Below are 12785 nucleotides of genomic sequence, written 5' to 3'. Positions count from 1 at the left end.
AATGCTCCAGATCTGCCGAGAAGGAAAAAAAACTGCACATTCGTTCTGCCTGACCGTCACAGCAGCATGAGGGGGACGACAGACCCGGAGAGACAAAGTGATCAGCTACAGCTGATCTTAGCAATGTCATCATTCAGCTTGGGTTGCAGCTCACCTGCTGCAGAAGCTCTTACAATAAAAAAAAAAATAATGGATGACTGACAGCTGTCAGGGACTCAATAAACAGCTGTGATAGGATATGGTATTGTTCCTACGTGCTATAGATACAGTATATATAACTTGCTGTATTCCACCAAACAGATCATTTATGTGAGTTGCAGTGAAAAATCAAATCCTAGAGGTGGCCAGAGTGAGCTGCGTGCGAGAACACGACAAGTGAATGATGGCTCTATAATTAAGACAAGTAGTGCTCTGCAATTAATAATGACAGCCCTAGAGCTGAGCTTGTGCTGACTGCTGATGCTGGGGGACCTAATGACAGCCAGCGCACTGTGATTGGTCCTCCGGGATGCAGCTCCGGGAGCATCCTGCCTCACTGAACGCCAGAGGTAGTGGTGGATAAGGTCTGTGCTCAGCATGGACCTGAGAGCAGCGCCCTCCCCAGGGGCTCGGCAGGAAACCACTCACTTTGTGGATTTTGGAATCGCCCACCTCGTATTCTTTATGTAAGGATGGAAGACATCTGTGTCCAGCTGGGATCCCACTCCATGTGATCTATGGAGTTTGTAGAATCCCCCAGGGGTGGCACTGTACCCACCACAAACCCCGTCATCTCTTTGCAGAAGGATCCAACTTGAAGACGTTGTTTGCTCCTTGGGAGACCTCAACCAGGGATCAGAGCAGCATCGCCTGGAGAAGTCTCCTGGTTGTGGCTGCTGTGTTCAGGCATCCTAGCTGTGAGATCACCAGTGTTATAAATATCTCAAGCAGTGCCACTGTGCAGGTTGGGTCTCTCACTAGCACTGAGCCATGCCTACCATCTCAGCACGCACACATCAAGCTCCAGCCACAGTGCAAAATAGCCACTGACTCAGCTTGACTGGCTGCTGCTAGCGCAGGAGCCACTGGGGCAGCAAAATGCTCTTGGGATATTCCCCATTGGAAGAATGAGATTTCCTTCATTCTGGTTTGTCGTATTATTTCTTCTAGTCCCATCCAGCCTCTGGACCACAGTGCCAGCAGCAGCAGCACCCAAGCAAAAGAAAACTAAAGGACAACTTATCAAAGGGTCCAGCAACGTCAGGAGAACTGCCACATCCTCCTCTTCTTCCATATCTACAGGAACTTCCCTGGGATCAGACCTCAGTGGTTCCCTGTGGAGCACAGCGGGGCGCAGGACTGGCAGCCTGTACTGCAGAGTGGGCATTGGTTTCCACCTCCAGATACACCCGGATGGCAAAGTCAATGGCTCCCATGAAGCTAATCATTTAAGTAAGTTTCTCATTACAGATCACTACCCTCTGGCATGCCTGGCATCCTATATAAAGCCAAATACTTGTAGAACTGATTTCCTTCCACTCCTCTAGATTTATAAACACTTATTGTACAGTACATATACTCCCCAAAGAGTTTTATTAATTATCAACGACCTCCACATATAATGTAATTCAATCTGTCCCCAATGTGTTATATTTACAATAGTTTAGAACATCATAAAAAGCATTGGGGACTTCATTGGAAACTTTATTCTCGAAGACCATCAGTTCTTATTTACAGAATAACTTTCTTGAAGTCTCGAAAAGTTCCCGCATAGATGTTGGCTCAATCCTGAAGGCATAAGGCATTTCCACAGTGCAGAGCTCTTTAACCCGTAAGGAAACCAAACATCCTCTCGCTCTCGCTTGCTCTATACCAGGCATACGTTTTAAAAGCATACCATGAATTATTCAAACGTTCTGTTTCCTTACAATTCTTCAGAAGCACTGCAGACTCAAGGAGCTTTATATACTTGATTGGACTAGAGGTGTCCTTTATAAAGTGCCTGACCTGATCTCACTCACCAATGCTGTAAGCTTATAGTTATTTAATTCATTATGGATTTTGGGCGTGTATTGTTGTTGTTTTTTATTTGTTTTTTTATTTGCTTTATATTGTATTACAATTGCTTTAATCGTTTACTGTCTACTAAGGTGTACACTACTGAATGAATCTTTTTTTTTTGTACAATCTTACCAAATATATGTAGTAGAAGGGCAAACTAAGTGAATCTACTCTGAATGGATATTTTAGGTAGTTCCTCAAATTACATAGAAGTGGTAAGATTGGGCAAAACAGATTGGGCACCCTATAGAGATTCCTCATTGCAATTGCAGCAGCCTTGTGTGTCTATATTAAGAGGTGGTGGTAATGACTGCACGGTAGCTGTACTGTAACCTTGTAATAACATTTCCCCGCACTTCACTATGATGGATTCTGCATAATATTGTGAGTCAGACTGTGAAATGCAATGTTTGCTGAAGGACTAGGCTGCCTGGGAAAAAAGGCTATTTTATGAAGTATGATATGCAAGGCTTCTCTAGTTGTCAGCACGATCTAAAATGAGTTTTTGCTACAGAGCTGAAGATTAAGTGCATGCTAGAAAGGGCAAGCTCGGCTTTAAGCTTATCTCCAGGCTTCCTAGGGCACTCATAAAAAAATCTCACAACTCCCATTCGCTTTCAACTTGTTTTCCAGGCGATTTCACTGAATTTATGACTATTGCGACACGTGCTGCTCCAGTTCTCGATCATTTAATATGAGACAAGGCAAGAGATGGCTACACTGACAGCCGCTCTCAAACTTTGTTACAGTTAATAACCTTCACAAAAGCAAAGCACCTTGTTCAGCAAACCGTCACAGCACGAGGCACCGGTATACATAGCGAAATTAAACAAGTGCTATGCAAAAATAAGTGCCTCCGGTAAAGTCTGAGGACTTGGAGAACAGCCATGCACTTTATATAATGCCTTCTTTATGCTGAATAATCCGTTATTTAAGTGAACGGCATTCTTATAAAAGTGGTTTATTAAAAGCACATTTTATCCTCACCCCTGCAGGTCTTTTTCAGAGCTAAGCCAAGTTTTAACAGAATATATCCTGAAACCCTTACCTCTTATTGAGATACAGTTATCTTGGCACCTCCAGCATAGCTTTACTGTATATCCTGTGCATGTGTGTGAAGTTAAGGGTTAAACAATGCATGTGTGTTCATTTAGAGGAAAAGGGTCCCATACTCTTAGATTTTTACTAGATAAGATGAATGTTTGATATCTGCCTGATATAGATCGTTTCCTTAGATTATCACCACGTTCCACTTCATATAGGCCAGAATGCAAAGTAAATCTGATTACACATTGCAGAGCAAGTGTGTGAAATTAAGGGTAAAATGTGTGTAAATATAGAGGGTAATAGGTCCCCATACTCTACTAGATTTTTACTAGATGAAATAAATGCCTGATATCTGCCTGATATTGGATCGTTTCCTTAGATAACACTGTGTGTCACTTGATATTGGACAACATAAATCTGATTACAGATTGCAGAGCAAGTGTGTGAAATTCAGGGCAAAACATGTGTTTGAATATAGATGGTAATAGGTTCCCATACTCTACTAGATTTTTACTAGATCAGGTAAATGCTCGATATATGTCTGATAGTGATCGTTTCCTTAGATAACACTGTGTGTCACTTGATATTTGACAACATAAATCTGATTACACCTTGATCACAGCACCAATACTGCTAGCTTTGTACTGGTCAACAAAACCAAGCAGCTGCCCATTGCCTGCTGATATCCAATTGAGAGGGCCCTAGTTTTAATAGATGATAATTTAAATCAACATATTGCATCATACTTCTAATCTGTGAAAATGTAGCCTTTTATCTACTGTCCCATCTCCCAGTCCATTTGAGTGCTTTTTAACTTACATATTTATATTTGTGTATTATTTCTGTATCATATATTCTTGCTTGCACTTTACTTTGTATAAAACTATGTGAGAAAATGCCGCTACATAGTACTACATAGTACTACGCTTAGCAATAGACATGACTTTACGTTTATGAATACATGCCGCCCACTGCCAGAAGTTTGAAGGGAACATGAAGCGAGGAAAATTATTTAAAATAAACACATGGCGTAGCTGAAAATGAACATTACATACTAACCTCACCGTCAGTTCCTCTCAGAAGCTCACCATTTTCTTCTTACAGTGATCCCTTCCAGCTCTGACAACATTTTGTCAGAAGTGAAATATACCAGTTGCTGTCAGTTATATATCAGCAGCTGTCCGTTACAACTGAATGTGCAAGGTAATGTCCATGTTTACCTATGGCTCAAATGTGTGATATTACAATTTAACAGTGTGCTGACCAGGAAGCTGTTAGGGGGTAATGGCCATTTTTAAAATGAAGGATGGAGAAATCCATTAATCACAGTGGACAAATGGGACGCAGGAGAGGAGAAAGCGATTGAGGAGTAGACTACACAGGAGGTAAGTATGACCTGTGTATGGCTATTTTGACTGTTCATTTTCAGTTCAGGTTCTTTTTAATAAGTAGGCTTCATAATCACTAATTACAGGGCTTTTGACATTGGCCCATAAACAATTAACTTTTTCCCGAGTTATCTCCTAGGAGATAATTTTTATATTCTCTTTAAAATAACTTTTAAGTATTTTAAAAAAGTACTACCAAAATTCATTTGAGTATTTTCTTGCTTGCTGGTGGCAGTTGAGCAAGTTGAGAAAATATCACCTAGAGAAAACTCAGGAGAAAAAGGGGATTGCATATCGGCCATTGTCTTTGCATGTTGACCAGATAGACCAAACATTAGCAATGTTTTGATATATGTTTTCATAAGTGTAGCAGTTACAAATGTTTACTCCTATTTTTCTGTCTCACAAACCTCACATTTTAAGAGACAAGTTTGCAAAGTTAGTTCATATTCCCTTCCATATGGGCAAGGATTACATTGAACTTAGAGTAGAAATTATTATTTATTTATATAGCCCCAACATATTCAGTAGTGCTGCACATAGGACAAACCAGATGATAGTGGGAAACCTATATGAGCTGTTTAACACACTGTGCAATCAGGACATCAAACAGTTCAAGTTCAAATACATACTTAGTGGATGTGTGGTTTGAAACATCACCAATACGGTTACATGTTGATTTGATAAAATAGGCAGAAGCAGAAACAGAAACACTATGGGAAGGTTCCTGCCCTTGCAAGTTTATAATCTAGTGGGCTAGTGGGGTGGCACAAGTGAAAGATTCTTGGAGGTACTACAGAAACAGTGAGCAATCCACCTTGTAGTCTTTTATCGAACCATGACTTTATTTGTTCCATGTCTGTATCCATATATGTGCACTAAATAACTCTTCTGTTCTTAACAATTAGGGCCAGTTTCATAATAATAATTCCAGCATTTATATAGTGTTTTCTCCTGTCAGACTCAAAGCACTTGAGAGGCAGCAGCAGTGTTAGGGAGTCTCGGCCAAGAACTCCTTACTGAGTGGGAAGAAGCCAAGATTTGAACCCTGATCTCCTATGTCAGGGGCACACTATCTAGACACTTCACACTGAAACTATAGCAATGAACTTTAGCACAAGGCGTAACTAATGCACAGAGCAGGAGAAAGAATATCCCATGTTTCCCTATGGGTTAGGTTTTGTCCAGTCATACATATGCATGTTAGCAGAATGCTGCGGACTCAGTACTTCGCTATGTATACAAAAAGCACATGATAAAATGTGTGTGCTGAAGGTTGTGCGGTAAAGCGTGTAGGTTTCCACTGTAAACTTACCCTTGACCTTTAGTTCTTTGAATTTTATACATGAAGCTGTTGTTGAGCTATGTTTTGTCCTCTTTACTCCTGCAGGCAGGGCTTTTCTTTCTGTAAAAAAATTATATACACGGCTGGGGCTCATGATGTGTTAACCAGATAGATCAATTTATTATACTTCAATAACTATACAATTCGCTTGATTGCATGCAAAAATCAGCTAATTAAAACCAATTTAAAATTATGCTGGAGGATCATAGAGTCACTTTTCCTATGTATTGCACGTGCAAGACCAGTAAAACCTAATCTTAGCCGGCATATCAAGCACATTCCCGCACATTCACTTACAACCAGGGCGCCCACACATACTATAGTGGCCACAGTCCAGGGTGATAGGGCTTAACCTGCAATAAAGCACCCCATAGGGGGCAAGCGAGTTCCACCTGCGTAGCAGCAATAACTGTGGGAGATCAAATATGAAGATGAAGGCTTCCGGACCTTAATAGCCACTGCTATATGTATTGTACACCAACAGGGAAGATCAGCATGCACCTTTCATCTCACCACTTCTGTCGTGTGATCCAGTCTAGTGGGTACCCACGCTTCCGCAAGTGTCTGTTCCGCTCACTCGTCCAACAACCTTGGGGTATGAGTTCCATATATCATTGCCGGTATATCAAGCTCCCATCCAGCATGGAGGGGCCACGCTAACTCCCCAGTTCGTCCAGGACGGATACGGACCAGAGAGCGCTTCCGTGAGTTAACCCGGTGTGTGGTCTGCAGGAGGTGCTACAGTGACGCACAGTCTCCGCCCATCGACGCGTTTCCCGCCCCTAAGTTGGGCGATTCGTCAGGATGTACATTGGGCCTTAGTAAGTTCATCTTTATACTGTTCATGCTCCTCCCTCTTCAGCTACGTATTCCACAGCGTGCATCCACATCGCACAACACAGTTCAGCAACTCATTTAAAGGGATATCCATTCTTTTAGCCCTCATAGTAAATGGACCACCCATCCAATGTCGTTCAATCAAATAGATCACACACATATTGTGATAGTTTTCTTGACTATGCTACGCTACACGGGATTAATAACATTCTATTTGTAAGCTATTGCTATTAGGGAAAGGCAGGGGGGGATATCAGCAGAGGAATGGTTAACACCAAGGGGATATGTTATAGTAGATATCCATACATACAGCCTCCATACATTCCTGCACTGGTCACTCCATCATTTATAATGGCTATTATTTCGCATAATCACCTTTCAGGTGTATGCCACCTTATTTAGAAAGGGTTTTAGGTTGAACTCATTATTAAGACCATAGGGAGATAAAGTCTGCAATTTAAAGATCCACATACTTTCCCTACAAAGGAGTTCATTCCTCCAGTCCCCACGTCTCACAGAAATCCCCAACTTGTAAATTCCCTTGTAGACCGTACCCTGTAATCTCGATCCATGCTTTTCTGCATAGTGTTTTCCAAGTGTCGTATCTAGATTCCCATTTATGATGTTACACATGTGCTCAAGGATCCGTGACTTCAAGGCCCTCTCTGTCATCCCTATGTACATAAGACCACATGGACAGGTGATCATATATACTACGTTCTGGGTATTACAATTTATAAATGATTGAATACTATACTCCTTAGATCCACCACTATCCCAAAAGGTATTGGTCCTATGCACATAGGGACATGCCTTACATCCACCACACCTATACATTCCAATAACTGGGGTTCTATTTAGCCAGGTGGTTGGTGCTGGACTCCTTCTATATTCACTCCTGACCAACATGTCCTTTAGATTCGTTGCTCGTCTTGCTGTAATTTTAGGAACTGGATCTATGATCTCTGCAATCTCTGTAGAACCAGTCAGTATGTGCCAGTGGCGGTCCAGCATGTCATGGAGTTTACTCCAATGGGCCCCATAAGTAGTTATCAGTCTGACTCGATCGTTATGACTCTGTTCGCCATTGTCTACTCGGTCAGGTCTACTCCCCCCATTGCTCAATAGGTCACCTCTGTCTCTATTCCATGCCCTCTTTAGGGCTCGTCGGAGAGTCTTATGTGGGTAGCCACGTTCCCGGAATCTCCCATACATCTCTCTAGACTCATTTCTGAAACATTCATCTGTGGAACAGTTCCTCCGTAAACGGACGAACTGTCCATATGGGATTCCTTTAATTAGGTCGTCTGGATGGTGGCTGGTGGCATGGAGGAGGCTGTTTCCTGCAGTTGGCTTTCGATAAGACGACGTAATAATTCTATTTTCATTCATTGTCAACAGTAGATCCAAAAATGACAAGCTACTATCGCTATAATTGTATGTAAGCTTAATATTTCTTTCTATATTGTTCAACCGACCGACAAATTGCTCTAATTCGGCCACGCCTTTCCTCCATACCACCAGCACATCATCTATATATCTCACCCACAATGCTACCCCCTCCTCGAACCCTGTATCTTGATAGACCACTTGTCGTTCCCAGAGTCCGAGGTGGAGGCAGGCATACATCGGGGCACACGATGCGCCCATCGATGTGCCCCGAATCTGCCTGTAAAAATGACCCCCAAATGTAAAGCAATTGTTACCCAATATCAAGTGCATAGCCTCCACTATGAAAGCATTGTGGGCATATGCCTGTGGGTAATGCTCATATGTATAAAACTCAAGAGCCCTGAGTCCCTCCCGGTGGGGAATCGACGTGTACAAGGATTCTACATCAATGCTCACCAGGAGGGACCCAGAGGGAACCACGAACTCTGACAGTGTGCGCAAAACATCCCCAGTGTCCAATACAAAGGACGGGAGCGACAACACAATGGGCTTTAATCTAATATCAATATATTGGCCCAGACGTTCAGTGGGTCCCCCATTCCCGGACACGATTGGGCGTCCAGGGGGGTTCACTAACTGCTTATGAACCTTGGGGATAAAATAGACCGTGGGCACATTATACTCCTCCACCCTCAAATATTCCCATTCTTTCTGATCAATTACTCCCGTGTATAGAGCCTCATCTAGAAGATCATTTACCCTTTGTTTGATCTGTGGGAGTGGATCATCACTCAACCTCTGATATGTGTCTGAGTCACCAAGTTGTCTCTTGGCCTCCTGAACATAGTCACCCTCATCGAGAATGACTATGTTACCGCCCTTGTCACTTGGCTTTATGATGATTCCTGGAGTTTTTTTCAAATCCTCCAGAGCTTTAAATTCTTCTGAGCTCAAGTTATATCGAGATATCGGAATTGACCAGTCCCCACTTCTTAGGTCCTTCTCTACTGCTTCCAAAAACACTGATACATATTTATTATTACTCAAAGGGGGGGTATACAAAGACTTTTTCTTTAGATGAGTATTGGGGGGAAAGAGTTCTTCAACATTATTAGGGGCGCAGGGCAAGAGGTCATCTAGTGGTGGATTGACCTCATCCCATAGGGATTCCAGAGTAGTAAGGGCCTCCCTCTCCTGCAATGTCAGGCCTGTATATATGGGGGCATCATTTGACACATTCTGTCCCCCACCATAGGTGAGTTTCAACATTATTTTTCTCACAAACATGTAAACATCCTTATAAATGTCAAATGGGTCCAGCATTTATATAGTGTTTTCTCCTGTCAGACTCAAAGCACTTGAGAGGCAGCAGCAGTGTTAGGGAGTCTCGGCCAAGAACTCCTTACTGAGTGGGAAGAAGCCAAGATTTGAACCCTGATCTCCTATGTCAGGGGCACACTATCTAGACACTTCACACTGAAACTATAGCAATGAACTTTAGCACAAGGCGTAACTAATGCACAGAGCAGGAGAAAGAATATCCCATGTTTCCCTATGGGTTAGGTTTTGTCCAGTCATACATATGCATGTTAGCAGAATGCTGCGGACTCAGTACTTCGCTATGTATACAAAAAGCACATGATAAAATGTGTGTGCTGAAGGTTGTGCGGTAAAGCGTGTAGGTTTCCACTGTAAACTTACCCTTGACCTTTAGTTCTTTGAATTTTATACATGAAGCTGTTGTTGAGCTATGTTTTGTCCTCTTTACTCCTGCAGGCAGGGCTTTTCTTTCTGTAGCTGGAGGGAGCATTCACAGAGGCCACAGAGCTCGGACTAGTAGCACTATATGTTTACAAGGCTGTCACTTTCCTGAGAGATTTAAACAGGCTCTGTCACCAGCAAGAAATGTTTACTATTTCTGTTATTCTGCATTATCCAGGGAAGTAGTATTCAGGGGTTGTACGTTACTGAGAACCTTCAAAAGTAAACCCACACTGGAACACCGAGGTCCCCAGTATAGTGTAGTAATTATAAGATGGAGGATTATGGATATAGTAGTCCGGGTACTTACAAACTTGGGTTGCAAACCAGCAAATCCCATCAGCGACATATATGCAAAAAGGGCGCCAAGGATATTTGGGCACATGGTAGAGCCGAAAATATTGGCAATACTGCTGATAGTCTACTACTGGAACCCCTTCCTCTCGCACTAACGCTTCCACTATCTACAACTAACACTAATCTACCATGAGCTCAGCCCAACACTAACCCTCTTACATTCTTCTGGCACTAACATCCCACTATCAAATCTAAATATGCTAACTAAGCCTAACTTTAACCTACCCCTACCTACTCCTAACACTAACCTAAACCCACAGTTTAGACTTAAGTCCAATAACTTACCCCGTCACTATCATCTCCACTGCATTCTCTGCCACCCCTGTCATTTCGGCTAAATCCGGAGCCTCTTGCACCCAAATTGTCCTTTGAAGTTGCTATAGCCACAATACCTGTTGTGGTCGATGGTGGTGCCCAGGCTTCCATGCAGCTTCCAGCCCCTAAATTTCCCGGACAGTCGTCAGTGTGTGTGGTGAACACCCGTTCCCACTCAGGTATGTGAATATGTCCCTAGGGGGAGAGGGTGCACCCCAAAAAAAGAAAGATGAAATAATGAAAAACACTTTATAAACTGGTAAGAGATGGCTTACCTGCAAACATGACAAACCGCTAATTGTTCAAAAAACTATTTATTGCACAATGATATGTTTTGTGGGCCGTAATTCAACTTCATCAAGTCAAATAAGGAGGTTAAAAATATGGAAATAGAAACAATGCTTAGAGATTTGATTCTGAACCTAATAACTATATGTGAATATGTGGAATACTATGCAGTATACATAAAAATCAATTTTTTTTTAATTGCGTGCTATCCTGTGTAATAAAACCCAATCCATGCATCCTCCTGTGTCCCTGTGCCTGTTGTACCTGGCATGCATGCACGGCGGACTTTGGACAGCGGTCATGTGTGTATGCATGCATGGGTTGCGACCATGAGGCCAAATCTAACCCAGAACACTCATATGCATGATATTTATATGCTTTCCCTGTGTTTGTGTAGGTTTTATCCAGGTGGTCCATTTGCTTCCCAAATCCCCAAAACATCAGTTCAGACTGAAAACAACACCTGAACTGAGGGGGATATAGAGGATGCCATATTTAGATACTTTTAACCAATAACAGTTGCCTGGCAGTCCTACTAATGTCTTTGGCTGCAGTAGTGTCTGAATAACACACCTGAAACAAGCATGGGGATAATCCACTCAGACAATCCAGTCAGAAACATCTGATCTGCATGCTTGTTCAGGGTCTATGGCTAAAAGTATTAGAGGCAGAGGCTCAGCAGGACAGCCAGGCAATTTGTGTTATTAAAAAGGAAATACATATGTCAGCAGCCTCTATATCCCTCTCACTTCAAGTGTACTTTAAGTGGCTCCCCATAAAACATACGCTGAACTGTGCAATACTCTGGAACTCACTGAGTGATAGTGACTGATGTGAATTGTTCAGTGCACCCTGTAAAACACCATTACATAAATACGGTTAACCTCTTGCCGACCGCGTCATGCCGATGGGCGTGGCCGCGGCAGCAGCCCCAGAACTGCCTAACGCCGATTGGCGTAAAGTCCTAGGGTTCTGTTTTGCAGGAGATCGCGCGCAGGCTGCGCGCGCATCTCCTGCTTGGGGGGCGGAGCTCCGCCTCGCTTTCAGTCTCCGAGCGAGACTGTTAGACGGCGTGATCGCATCTATTTTCATGTACAGCGCTGCGATCGGCAGCAGCGCTGCACTGGGGACAGCCGTGTGACACAGCTGTCCCCTGGGGGACAAGAGAGCGATCGGCTCTCATAGGCAGAAGCCTATGACAGCCGATCGCCATAATTGGGTGGCTGTGGGGAGGGAGGAGGGGAGGGAGGGAAGATTTTTAAAGAAACAGCTTTTTTTTTTAAAAAAAGTAACAATAATATTTCTTTAAAAAAAAATAAACATGGGGGAGCGATCAGACCCCACCAACAGAGAGTTCTGTTGGTAGGGAGAAAAGGGGGGGGGGGGGGAATCACTTGTGTGCTGTGTTGTGCGGCCCTGCAGCTTAGCCTTAAAGCTGCAGTGGCCTATTTTACTAAAAATGGCCTGGTCACTAGGGGGTTTTAGCACTGCGGTCCTCGAGAGGTTAATAGGTAAATAAATAGTAATAGATTATGCCCTTCTGACTAAAGGGATGGCAGAGCTATTATCTGCTGCCTGCATGCGCTGTCAATATAAAAGTAGCTTGGGGCATGAAAATGTGACTTTTAGCAAAGGAAAGAACGTGAAACACTGAAGTCAGGCAGCAACATAGACCTTTCCTGCGGCATCTGTCTTGCCTCACAAACAGAACAGCAGTGCACAAGTTTTCAAAAAGACAATGGGACTGATTTATTAACACAGGTGCAAAGAAAACAGGAGTAAACGTAGAGCAGCTGCCGAAAGTAACCAATCAGAGTCCTTGCCTTATTCAGCAGCTGAAACCTGATTGGTTACTGTGGGTAGCTGTAACACATTGTTGCAGCCTCTAGTGAACCTGACTTAAAAATTGTCTTTAATGCTATAAAAGGATTAGACTAGACTAAAATTCGTAGAAAAAATGATGTAACATATGAGTGCCATGCAAGTAATTTTTTAACTTAATGTTATTGTAAATT

The 12785-nt window shown here is 42.9% G+C and overlaps 1 protein-coding gene across 1 annotated transcript in view; it reads left to right on the top strand.

Moving 5' to 3' along the window:
* The first annotated feature begins 564 nt into the window (after window positions 1-564).
* Window positions 565-12785, top strand: part of FGF5 (fibroblast growth factor 5) — a 68402-nt gene continuing 56181 nt past the window's right edge. The window contains exon 1 of the mRNA XM_068271141.1: window positions 565-1431. Coding sequence (XP_068127242.1) covers window positions 1107-1431 — 325 coding nt within the window. The 5' untranslated portion in view covers window positions 565-1106. The remainder of the gene's footprint in view (window positions 1432-12785) is intronic.

Source organism: Hyperolius riggenbachi, chromosome 1 (genome assembly GCF_040937935.1).
Source record: "Hyperolius riggenbachi isolate aHypRig1 chromosome 1, aHypRig1.pri, whole genome shotgun sequence".
NCBI lineage: Eukaryota > Metazoa > Chordata > Amphibia > Anura > Hyperoliidae > Hyperolius > Hyperolius riggenbachi.
The sequence above is the reverse complement of the archived record's forward strand: the minus strand, read 5'-3'. Positions and strand labels throughout refer to the sequence as shown.